The 13,152-nt window shown below is 41.3% G+C and overlaps 1 protein-coding gene across 1 annotated transcript in view; it reads right to left on the bottom strand.

Moving 5' to 3' along the window:
* Nucleotides 1–13,152, bottom strand: part of LOC121278115 (dynein heavy chain 8, axonemal-like) — a 1,831,678-nt gene that overhangs the window by 1,096,786 nt on the left and 721,740 nt on the right. The window contains exon 31 of the mRNA XM_041188200.1: nucleotides 7,660–7,764. Coding sequence (XP_041044134.1) covers nucleotides 7,660–7,764 — 105 coding nt within the window. The remainder of the gene's footprint in view (nucleotides 1–7,659; nucleotides 7,765–13,152) is intronic.

Below are 13,152 nucleotides of genomic sequence, written 5' to 3'. Positions count from 1 at the left end.
TACCATGAGTTTTTATTTTCTGCAATACATTTGATGAGGACAGTGTTAAGAGGCTTTAAAGCAATTTAGACAGGTTGAGTGACTGGGAAATACACAGCAGATGCAGTATAAATTGTGTGAAGTTATCCAATGCTCTTTGCTGCAGAGAACTATGTCAATCCCCCTTACTATACTGTCTCCTACTACCATTACTTTTTGCTCCCCATACTTGAATGGCTTCCTGTACCACGGTGCCATGGCCAGTCAGCTCATCCATCCTGCAGCCCCTACTCTAATCAAAATAAGCTGAAAGAACCTCAAACCTGTCAGACAATTGCAAAGGCTGAGGCTCCTGCACTCCTGCCCTCTGGGTTCCCTTACTCTCAGTCACACCTTCCTATCCCTGACCACTAAGCAAACCAGAATACTCTATCCTAAGGGGTGTGACTGCCTCCTTGTATCAAGTGTCCAAGAAACATTCCCCTTCCCTGATGCATCACAGTGTCTGCAGCTTGGCCTCCAATGAGGTTCAATGACTCTGAACTGAAGCTCCTAGAGTCCTGAGCATTTACTGCAGATGGGTTTGCCCTGGATCACACTGGTAACCTGGAGCTTCCACACACTGCAGCCATGACATATCACCTGTCCTACCATCCTTAATGTGTTTTAATTAACTACATAATTATTTTATTTAATTAATTATTTTCATTTTTTATATATTCTATTATTATTACACCCAGTTCATATACTATTTTAAACTTTAGGAATAAAAAAGGCCTTAACCACTTACCAAATACTCACCAGATACTCAGCAAACAATTATCTTCTTCCCCTGTGGTAGAGTAAGAACCAATTCCTACAGCATAAAAAAGTTAAAAAAGCAAAGCGGCACTAACTCCCCCACTCACCCAACTCCTAGCACTCTTGTTCAAATCGCACTCCCTCTATGGCATGTGTAACTTTCCTTCGGTGAGGAGACCAAAATTGTACACAATACTCCAGGTGTGGTCTCACCTAGACTCCATACTATTACAGTACAACATCTTTACTCCTATACTCAAATCCTCTCGTAATAAAGGCCACCATACCATTTGTCTTCTTAACTGCTTGCTGCACTTGCATGCTTGCTTTCAGTTCTCAATCCATAGCAGTATATTGGTCCCAATCCCATGTGTTCTAATTTTGTTTACTAACCTCTTGTCAAAAGCTTTCTGAAAAAATAAATAGCCTACATCCACTGGTTCTTTCTTATCTATTCTGCTAGTTACATCCTAAAAAAAAACTCCAACAGGTTTTTCCCAACATGATTTCCCTTTCATAAATCCATGTTGACTCTACCCAACCATACCATTATTTCCTTAGTGTCCTGTTACCACATCCTTTATTACAGATTCTAGCATTTTCATGACGACTGATGTTAGGCTATGTTAGGAACTAGAGTTAGTTTTAAATAAGTTGTACCTGCATTGGTAGGTGTTGGGAACTAAATATACCTTTAATTTTAATTTATATGTTGTATATGTATGTTAAGAAAAGGGATATCTGGGATTTGGTCATTTAGAATGTTGCCTGCAAGTCTGTGAGTTTGTTTGTATACCAGCGTTTTAATGAGGTTTTATGACCCTTGTAGTGGAGATCTATGTTTCAAGGGGAGATTAGTGGTTTAGGGAAGATAAAACAAAGTAGGAAAAATTTGTGCCGTTGCCTAGCAACAGGGGCACACAGTGACAGAGAAACAGAAAACATTTTGAGTTCAGTTGTTAGGGGCATTCCACAGAAACTGCCAGAGCAGATAGAAGAGGAGCTGCAGAGAGCAGGTCCCAAAGAAAAAAGGAAGTCCCAGGAGCCAGGGAGTTGGGCATAAGATTATCCCAGGAAGACAGTGAAGTCAAGGGAAAAGAACAGGAATCTAAAACCGTCTAGTTCAGTGGAATGGAAAGTAAGGAGTAGAGGAAAAGGCTCCAAATTAAAGAGAGACAGCTGCAGGGAGCAAGAAGCCAGGAGATCCGAGGATACAGCCAAAAGTTGTGATGCAGTAATGTTCTAGTAGCAACAGTGAGTTTTGGAAAGAGTGTATGGAAGGCGAAGCTTGAATGTATGTGGTGATCCAGGGAGAGGAACATCAGAAGGAGAGATCAAAACACTGGATACGTTTGGAAGACGTCCAAGAGAAAGCGTTGTTTGGGAAAAGATTCCAAGGCAAGTTCTTCAAGAGTGGAGATTGGAAACCCTTGTGTGAAAGACAGAGAGAAGAATCATCCCAGATTTGGACAAAGTGTGGTTGCAGGTGGGTAAACGTTTTACCCACTGGCCACAATGGTGGCTTTTCATGGCGTATCATCCCAAACCCACCGCAATAATTATGAATTCCTGGGAAACATGCCGTGCTCTCATTCACCTGCCATACCATCACCACCTGCTGCACCTGCATGCTCACCTTCAGCGACTGGTGTACAAGGACACCTGGGTCTCGTTGCACATTCCCCTTTCTCAATTTATAGCCATACAGATAATAACCTGCCTTCCTGTTTTTGCTCCCAAAATGGATAATCTCACATTTATCCACATTATACAGCATCGGCCATGCATTTGCCCACTCACTCAGCTTGTCCAAATCACACTGAAGCATCTCTGCATCCTCCTCACAGCTCACCCTCCCACCCAACTTTGTGTCATCTGCAAATTTGGAGATATTACATTTAATTCCCTCATCTAAATCATTAATATATATTGTGAATAACTGGGGTCCCAGCACCGATTCCTGTGGAACCCCACTAGTCACTGCCTGCCATTCGGAAAAAGACGCGTTTATTCCTACTCTTTGTTTCCTGTCTGCCAACCCGTTTTCTATCCAGCTCAATACACCACCCCCAATCCCATGCTCTTCAATTTTACACGCCAATCTCTTCTGTGGGACTTTGTTGAAAGCCTTCTGAAAGTCCAAATAAACCACATCCACTGGCTCCCCGTCATCAACTCTACTAGTTACATCCTTGAAAAGTTCCAGTAGATTTGTCAAGCATGATTCTCCTTTCGTAAATCCATGCTGACTCTGCCTGATTCTGCCACTGTTTTCCACGTGCTCAGCTATTAAATCTTTTCCAATGGACTCTAGAATTTTCCCCACTACCAACATCAGGCTGACTGGTCTATAATTCCCTGTTTTCTCTCTGCCTCCCTTTTTAAATAGTGGGGTTACATTAGCTACCCTCCAATCTGTAGGAACTGTTCCAGAGTCTATAGAATCTTGGAAGGTGACCACCAATGCATCCACTATTTCTCGGGCCACTTCCTTAAGTACTCTGGGATGTAGATTATCAGGCCCCAGGGATTTATCGGTCTTCAATCCCATCAATTTTCTCAACACCATTTCCCTACTAATACTGATTTCTTTCAGTTCCTCCCTCTCACTAAAACCTGTGGTATGTTATTAGTGTCCTCCTTTGTGATGATAGAACCAAAGTATATATTTAGTTGGTCAGCCATTTCTTTGTTCCCCATTATAAATTCCCCTGTTTCTGACTGTAAGGGACCTACATTTGTCTTCACCGATCTTCTTCTCTTCACATATCTATAGAATCTTTTACAGTCAGTTTTTATGTTCCCCGCAAGCTTACTCTCGTACTCTATTTTCCCTTTCTTAATCATTCCCTTGGTCCTCCTTTGCTGAATTCTAAACTGCTCCCAATCCTCAAGTCTGATGTTTTCTCTGGCCAATTTGTATGCCTCTTCCTTGCATCTAATACTATCTCTAATTTCCCTTGTAAGCCATGGTTTGGCCACCTTTCCTATTTTACTTTTGCGCCAGACATGGAATAAACAATTGTTGCTGTTCACCTATGCTTTCTTTGAATGTTTGCCATTGCCTATCCATCATCATCCCTTTAAGTAATGTTTCCCAATTCATCATTGCCAACTCACGCCTCATACCATTGTAGTTTCCTTTATAAAGATTCAGGACCCTAGTCTCAGAATCAACTACGTCACTCTCCATCTTGATGAAGAATTCTATCATATTAAGGTTGCCCATCCCCAAGGGGCCTCGGACAACTAGACTGCCAATTATTCCTTTCTCATTACATAATGCCCAGTCGAGGATGGCCTATTCTCTTGTTGGTTCCTCAATGTATTGGTCCAGAAAAACATCCCGTGCACACTCCAGCAATTCCTCCTCTACGGTATTGTTACTAATTTGATTTGCCCAATCTATATACATATTAAAGCACCCATAATTACAGATGTTCCTTTATTACATGCATCTCTAATTTCCTGTTTAATGCCATTACCAACATCAACACTACAGTTTGGGAGTCTATATACAACCCCCACAAAATTTTTTTGCCCCTTAGTGCTTCTCAGCTCTACCCATACAGATTTCACATCGTTGGAGCTAATACCTTTCCTCACTATTGCGTTAATTTCCTCTTTAACCAGCAATGCAATTCCTAAATACTGAATAGTCCTGGATGTTCAGTTCCCATCCCTGGTCACCCTGCAGCCATGTCTCCATAATTCCGACTATATCATACCTGTTTACATCTATTTGCACAGTTAATTCATCTACTTTATTGTGAATGCTCCTTGCATTAAGGCACAAAGCCTTAAGGCTTGTCTTTTTAACATTACTTGTCCCGTTCCCACTATTTTTCACTGAGGCCCTGTTTGATTCTTGCCCTTGATTTCTCTGACTATCACTTTTCTTATTCCGCTTTCAGTCTTTTCTTCTTGTCTTTGATTCCCCTTCCTCTGATTCCTTGTTCAGGTTCCCATCCCCTTGCCATTTTAGTTTAAACCATCTCCAACCACTCAAGCAAATGTTCCCCTCTCGGACATCAATTCCGGTCCTGCCCAGGTGTAACCCGTCCAGTTTGTACTGGTCCCACCTCCCCAAGAACCGGTCCCAATGCCACAGGAATCTGAAACCCTCCCCTTCACACCATCTCTGCAGCCAAGTATTCATCTGATATATCCTGCTATTTCTATTCTGTCTAGCACATAGCACTGGTAGTAATCCTGAGATCACTACCTTTGAGGTCCTACTTTTTAACTTACTTCCTAACTCCTTATATTCTGCTTTTAGGACCTCATCCCTTTTTTTACCTATGTCATTTGTACCAATGTGTACTACAACCACTGGCTGTTCACCCTCCCCCTTCAGAATGTCCTCTGGCCACTCTCTTACCTGTTTTGGCCTGCACGTGACTCCAGAGCCACAGCAATGTGGTTAACTCTTAAATGCACTTTGAACAAGGGCATGTAGGGATGGACAAAAGTGCTGGCCTAGCCAGCAACGCTAATATCCCATGAACAAATGAAAAAAAGCTGTCAAGCTTCTGGAGTGTTGTTGGAGCTGCACTCATCCGTCAAGTGGAGAGTACTCCATCATACTCCTGACTTGTGCCTTGAAAAAGATGGACAGGCTTTTGGGGAGACAGGAGGTGAATTACTCACCTCAGGATTCCTAACCTCTGACCTGCTCCTGTAGCCACAGTATTTAGATGGCTAGTCCAGTTCAGTATCTGATCAATGGTAACCCCTAGAATGTTGATAGTGTGGGATTCAGCAATGGTAATGTCATTGAATGTTAAGGGGTGATGGTTAGATTCTCTCCTGTTGGAGATGGTCATTGACACTTGTGTGGTGCAAATGTTACTTGCCACTTGTCAGCCCAAGCCTGGCTATTATCCAGGTGTTGCTGCATTTGGACATGGACTACTTCAGCCTCTGAGGAGTTGTGAATGGTGTTGAACATTGTGCAGTCATCACAATATCCCAGCTTCTGGCCTTATGATGGAAGGAAGGTCATTGATGAAGCAACTGAAGGTGTTTGGGCCAAGGACACGATGCTGAGGAATTCCCACAGTGATGTCCTGGAAGTGAGATGATTGACGTCCAACAACCACAACCAGCTTCCTTTGCGCTAGATATGACTCCAACTAGCGGAGAGTTTTCCCCCTGATTCCCACTGACTGCAGTTTTACTAGGGATCCTTGATGCCACATTCAGTCAAATGCTGTCTTAATGTCAAGCACAGTCACTCTCACCTCACTGTCGAGTTCAGCTCATTTGTCCATGTTTGAATCAATGCTATAATGAGGTCAGGGGCTGAGTGACCCTGGAAGAACCCAAACTGAGCATCAGTGAGCAGGTTATTGCTGAGAAGTTGCCGTTTGATAGCACTATTGATGACCCCTTCCATCATTTTACTGATGATCGGGAGTAGACCGATGGGGCAGTAGTTGGCTGAGTTGGATTTGTCCTGCTTTTTGTGTACAGGACATACCTGGGCAATTTTCCACATAACTGGATTGATGCCACTGTTGTAGCTGTACTGGAACAGCTTGGCTTGTGGTGCAGCAAGTTCTAGAGCACAAGTCTTCAGTGTTATTGCCAGAATACTGTCAGGGCCCTTAGCCTTTGCAGTCTCCAGTGCCTTCAGCTGTTTCTTGATATCATGTGGGGTGAATCGAATTGGCTGGAGACTGGCATCGGTGATGCTGGGGACCTCAGGAAGAGGCTGAGATGGATCATCCACTCGGCACTTTTGGCTAAAGATCATTGCAAATGATTCAGCCTTAACTTTTGCACTGATGTGCTGGGCTCCTCCATCATTGAGGATAGGGATAATTGTGGAGCTTCCAGGCTAAGTGACAGAAAGCAGAATGGTTGTGCATGGCTGTTTATTAGACTGGAGCACGGTATATAGTGGTGCTCCCCTGTGGTCAGTATCAGGACAATTGCTTTTCTTAATCTATATTAATGACCTAAGAGATCTGGTGGCACAGTGGGACCATCCTTGCCTCTAAGTCAGAAGCTACTACTCCAGGACTTGATGGTCAAGGAAGGTGTATTCATACCACAGCCAAACAGGTTGAGTATCAACTTGTAATCCTCCCAATATACAACAATGACAGGCAGTAAAGCGGGAGAGATTCCTGATTAGACATGTAATTTAAATAAACTGAAGCCTCTACCATCACTATTCAGGCCGCAACATGCACATCAAAATGGATGATACCACAGCAACACATACTCTTTGGGCGACCTGTTGGCTCATTTGGCTGGATAGCCAGATTGATGCAAACAGCATGGTGTTCAACCCTGTTCTTGCTGGAGTGGTTTAAGGACTTTCTTCCTTGCCCTACCTGTGGTGGAGATGGCAGCACTGTGGGTCAGAGAACTCGAGAAGTTTATTGACCTAGACTTGGCTGTGCAGGGCACAATTTGAAAATTTGAAGCTGTTACAAAATATCTAAGTATTGTGAACTTTGAAGAGGATTTTGATAGATTTCAAGAGGGCATAGACAGGTGGAATGGGCGGACACATGGCGGATGAAATTTAATGCAGAGAAGTGTGAAGTGATTCAATTTGGTAGAAAAAAAGAGATTTTGGTAGGAAGAAAGAAGAAAGATTCTGAAAGGCCTGGAAGGTTAACTGTTACTTTCTCCACAGATTCTTCCAGATCTGCTGAATAATTCCAGCATTTTCTGCTTTTAATTTGGATTTCTATTGATGTTTCCAATAAACTTCTATTAACTTTTCAATCCAGATGATAAAATTAAGTGCAACAGCAGATTAATGTTGGTTCAGAATATTATTCAACATTTAATATTCCCACAGATTTAGCATTGATTATTTCTGACTTGTGCATTATTTGAAGATAAAGATACAATACTCACAGCTTTAACTTGTAATTTGTTGAAAAAGTACCGAAGTGTATCAACTTCTTCTGTTTCTTCCTTTGAAATCTCCACCTCATATTTATTAAGTATGCTGTATGCTTCCTACATAGAAACCAATAATAAAGCAACAACAGATAAAATCCAGTAAGGGTAAGGCTTGTACATGTGATGACCTCTATCAATACAAATTAAACACAAAATCTAACAGCATGATTTATTAAATTTGAGTGGTCCATCAGCTACATTAGATAGCTGATTTATGGCAAGTATTAGAGTAAATAGTCAAAGATTTTCTATCGTACTAGTTAGTTGCATGATGCAAAAGTAATGAATTTGTTGACTAATCACGACAATCAATCTCTACCAATTAGTTTAACAATTGTGACTGGAGGGTTAATAATCCTTTTTTTTACTAATATCAGCTGTATTGATTGCACTGAGTTGCAGTGTAAATACAGATCAAAATATTTCCTTCATTGGGGTACTCCAGAATAAAATGGCACAATTTTAAATTAGAGCGTGACCATCTAAAGAATGAAATTAAGGAGGCTCCTGTCCCTATATCTGTTGTGGTTTTATAATGATATAAACATGTGAGTTCATTTGTTAATTCCAAGCAACATCAACAGCAGTGCTGTGTCTGCTGTGTTCTGCTCCAGGACGAGGTGAAACTGAGCCTGGATCACATCACACACTTAAAATGATGGCGCGCTGCTATCCCTTAAAGGCATATTACAACAACATCTTCCACTGAAAATTGGCAAGAGTGGCTTTTAGGATAGCGGAAACTCCAAGCGTAACTCCAGGAATCCAAGGGACTGTTCACATAAGGATGGAGAGCATTGACAACATATGCTGCAAGGATGGAGAAAGAAGTTCTAAGGAATCTCTGCAGGAACTGGGGAACACGCCTCTTCCTGGCCCACAAGGTATCCTCAGAAGAACAAAATTTATGTGCATACCTAATCCTTCTGTGGCCACTTCGCTGACTCCTGCTATGTTCTGACATCATATTTGGCTTTTTGAAATTTTTAGATTATGTGGGGTTGTGGCACCAAATAAATTATGGCGATATATTTTTCAACACCATGTGGCCAACTAAGCCTGATTTGAAGTGAGGCAAGATGGTGAAGATGGAGGGGAAGATGTTGAAGAAACATGTCTTCTCTACCAACTTAAATGCCGAGTCTGATCATTTCTGTTGGGACAGAGTTTAAATATTTATCACATTATCCAAACCGTTTTAGTATTTTCTTTTGTGAGTTCATCTTGCTCAACATTAGTGGCCTGATTTCTATCTCAAACCTGGTTTATATTTTGGCAATCTTTTGTCTATGACATCTTTTGGCAATCTCCACCTATCACTGGCCCTCTATCCAGCTCTGCCTGTCAAACCCCCCACCCCCACCCCCCCTTAAACCAGCTTATAGTTCACCTCTTTTCTATTTTTCCTTAGTTCTGATGAAGAATCATTCGGACTCGAAACGTTAACTGTATTCCTCTCCGCAGGTGCTGTCAGACCTGCTGTGTTTTTCCAGGTATTTTTGTTTTTGTTCTAGATTTCCAGCATCTGCAGTATTTTGCTTTTATATTTTCTGCGTTTATTTTGCATTCAGATTTCCAGAATTTGTAGTTTTATTCTGATTTTATTACTGATGTGCCTATAGGGTTACTACTACAAAATTCCAAACCATCAGCTCGAAAGAGACAGTGGAACTAAAATATTACAGAATGAAACTGCCATAAAATTCAGTTTCGTATCAACCATTTAATTTGGCATAATGAATGCTGTTTTGTCTCCAAAATGACATCAGCAGTGTGCAAGCATACTTCTGATGCCAGCAGTGCTGGACATAATTTCAGTGAGGTTTTTTTATTTATTTACAGGATGTGGGCTTCACTGGCTAGACTAGCATTTATTGCCCATCCATTATTGACCTTGCAAAGGTGGTGGTGAGATGCCTTCTTGAACCGTGGCAATCCCTGTGGTATAGGTACACCCAAAGTGCTGTTAGGGAGGGTGTTGCAGGATTTTGACCTCGCGACAGTGAAGGAATAGCAATTTGTTTCAAAGTCAGGGTGGTGAGTGGCTTCCAGGGCAACTTCCAGGTGGTGGTGCTCCCATATGTCTGCTGCCTCTGTCCTAGATGGTAGTGGTCGTGGGTTTGGACGATGATACCTAAGGAGGCTTGGTGCACTTGAAGAGGGGATGCACTGCTGCCACTGTTCGCCGGTGGTGGAGGGAGTCAATGTTTGTGGAAAAGAGCTGCCAGTCAAGCAGGCAGCTTTGTCCTGGATGGTGTCAAGCTTCTTGAGTGTTGTTGGAGTTGCACTCATCCACGTAAGTGGAGGGTATTCCATCACACTCGTTGCTGGTGCCTTGTAGATGGTAGAGAGATTCTGGGGAGTCAGAAGGTGAGTGACTCGCCACAGGATTCCTAGCCTCTGAACTGCTCTTGTAGCCTCGGTATTTATATGGCTAGACTAGTTCAGTTTCTGATCAATGGTAACCCCCCAGCCCCCAGGATGTTGATAGTGGGAGATTCAGCAATAGTAACACCATTGAGTGTCCAGGGGTGATGCTCTTGTGTTGGAGATGGTCGTTGCCTGGCACTTGTGTGGCACAAATCCTACTTCTGTCATGAAGCTATTAATATATATAATATTTTGGAAAATATTTTTCTTTTAAAATACAGGTTTAGTCTGCAGATGTGTTTTAATTGGATTAAAGCCAGCTAGTCTGGGTGCTTTGATGGGTACTACTTTTGATATGTAAGGGAGATGGTGTGCATTTGCATTTTTGAATACAGCATTCAAGAAGGGGGGGGTGAAAACTGATGTCTTTCTAGCAGCTACCAAGCAATATGTTTATATTACTAATAAAATTGGTATTATGAAAAGGATTTCATTGTTAAAAGATAAAGTCAAAGAGGCTGGTGAGACAAGAGAATTTGAATTCAATCAGTGGTGGCAGATATAACTTCAGTAGTTTTCGGGTATGCAGAGCAGAGGCAATGTGAGATCAAAAGGCAGCTGCAAGCCTCCAACTCTCTCCACACGAACCAGAGTAAAAGAACCTCATTTTGATTTCGTAAGGTGAAAATGCTTTGCCTGCAGTCTGGTTAAGTCTATGTGATGCTGTTGCCTTAATGGAGATTAGGTTGTGAATTTGTTAAGTTATGATAGTAGTAGTTAGTGGCCATGTTTACATATATTTTAATATGTGTAAATTAATGAAATGTTTCATTTAGTTTAATGTAAAACCTCAAGAACTGATGATCTGATTCCTGAATTTAGAGTTGCATCTCAAACATAACACTTAAACACTTTAGACAGTTGTTTAAAGTTTCCCTCTGGGATTTTTAAAATAACTCCACTTTACCAACTACATTGGTCGTAACAATTGGGGGCTGTGCAGGGATAAATTATATTTCTAATTCCTCGATTGGTTAGGTATTGGTGAATCTTGAGATTACGAATACGAGAGACACTTTGAATTCAGGAATTGGTGAGGTATTTTAGAAGTGGTGAGACTGCAAGATGGCTTTGGCAATTGCAAAGACTTGTTTGGGAATAGAAGAGATAACTCTGATTGGGTTGGTGAGAATAACCAAAAGTAAGTTAACAGAGTTGGCGGATAAAATACAATTGGGGTTCCCTGTGGGAACCAGGAAATGAGAAATAGTTAAAAGTACAGCACAGCATCTATAGTTGGAAATGAAACCTGACACTGCTGAGTTACAGCTAGAGTTAGTGAGACTTCAGTTACAAATGAAGACGCTAGAAATTGAACAAGCAAAGGAACTGAGAAAGCTTGAATTTGAAGCAAAGGACAGAGAAATGGCTTTTAAAAGGGAATTATAAATTGTGAAGATAGAGAAGGAAGAAAGAGAAAAAGAGAGAGAGAGGTAAAGAGAATTCCAACTGCAAATGTTGGCAGTTCGAAAAGTGATGTCAGTAGGTGAGGAAGGATTTGTCTCTAGAGTAGAATCCGGTGAGGATGTGTTTACATTTGTACAAGCTATTCCAAAGTTAGAGGAAACATATATTGAAGCATTCTTTATTTCATTTGAGAAGCTAGCTAAACAGATGAAATGGCCACAGGAAAACTGGACGTGATTATTACAGTCCAAGTTGTTAGGTAGGGGGCTTGAGGTATATGCTTCATTTTCAGAAGAAATGTTGGTGAATTATGATATGATGAAAAAAGCTATTTTGAGTGCATATGAGTTGGTTCCTGAAGCATACAGGCAGAAATTTAGGAATATGAGAAAACAGCCTGGGCAAAATTATATTGAGTTTGACCAGTGGATATGGGCATTAAAAATAGAGACAACCTATGCTGCTCTTAGGGAAGTCATTCTTTCGGAAGAATTTAAAAGATTCAATCCCTTCGGTAGTGAGAACACATGTGGAGGAACAGAGGATTGGTTCTGTAAGACAAGCATCAGAGATAGCTGATGATTATGAGTTAGTTCATAGAGCTAAATATTTTTTTCTGTCACACTTTTGAAGTGGAAAAGGATAAAAAGCTGGAAGGTGAAAGGAAGGCAGGTAGTCAGGGAAAAGAAGGAATAGCTGGAAGTTCACAGGAAGCTTTTACTCAGAGCAAAAAGGAAGGTGCTAAAGGTAGAAGTGACATTCAAAAATTGAGGTGTTTTCTTTGTAATAAAGTGGAGCACACAAAGTCAGTGTATCGGAGGTTGCAGGGAAAATCTGTAGGAATTATTGGGGTACAGAAAAACTCTGGAAGTAAAAGTACTGTGGGTTCTGAGGTTCAGGCACAGGAGAAACCAGTGGGTTTGTGTACAGGTGAAACAGGGAGAATCAGTGAAAGGTAATTAAGTGGGAACGTATTCACAGTTTACTCAAGGGAATTCTGAGGAGCAGGTTGCAGAAATGTTGAAAGACTTTGTATGTGAAGGGAAAGTCTTTCCATTTGTACAGGGTGGAGTAAGTAAAGGTGTTAAAATTTTAAGAGATACAGGGGCTGGTCAATCAATAATGTTATGGGGCAGTGATATTTGTTGTGCAGAAGAAGTGCTGCAGGAGTAGGTAATAATAAGTGGGGTCCATGGAGATGCTAAATCTATTCCATTGTGGAAGGTAAATTTAAAGAGCAGACGGAAGAATGGCAAAGGTATAGTTGGGGTGGTGGAAAAGTTAACCATTGCAGGGATTCAATTTATTCTGGGTAATGAAATAGATGGATCACAAATGTGGGTGATACCTGTGATAGTTCAGCAGCCTGTGGAAGTGTTTTCAACAGAAGTGCTACAGAAGGAACATACTGGATTGTTTCCTGATTGTGTTATATTGAGATCAAAGATCCATCGGGAAGAGCAAAATAAATAAAATAAGCAGGCACTTCAAAGGCAGGAAAAAGGTGCCAAAATCCAATTAGCTGGTACTGTATTCTGTGGAAGGGTCATGAGGACTCAAAACGTCAACTCTTTTCTTCTCCACCAATGCTGCTAGACCTGCTAAGTT

The sequence above is a fragment of the Carcharodon carcharias genome, chromosome 5, assembly GCF_017639515.1.
Source record: "Carcharodon carcharias isolate sCarCar2 chromosome 5, sCarCar2.pri, whole genome shotgun sequence".
NCBI classification, from domain to species: Eukaryota; Metazoa; Chordata; class Chondrichthyes; order Lamniformes; family Lamnidae; genus Carcharodon; species Carcharodon carcharias.
This window is presented reverse-complemented; position numbering and strand designations above follow the sequence as displayed.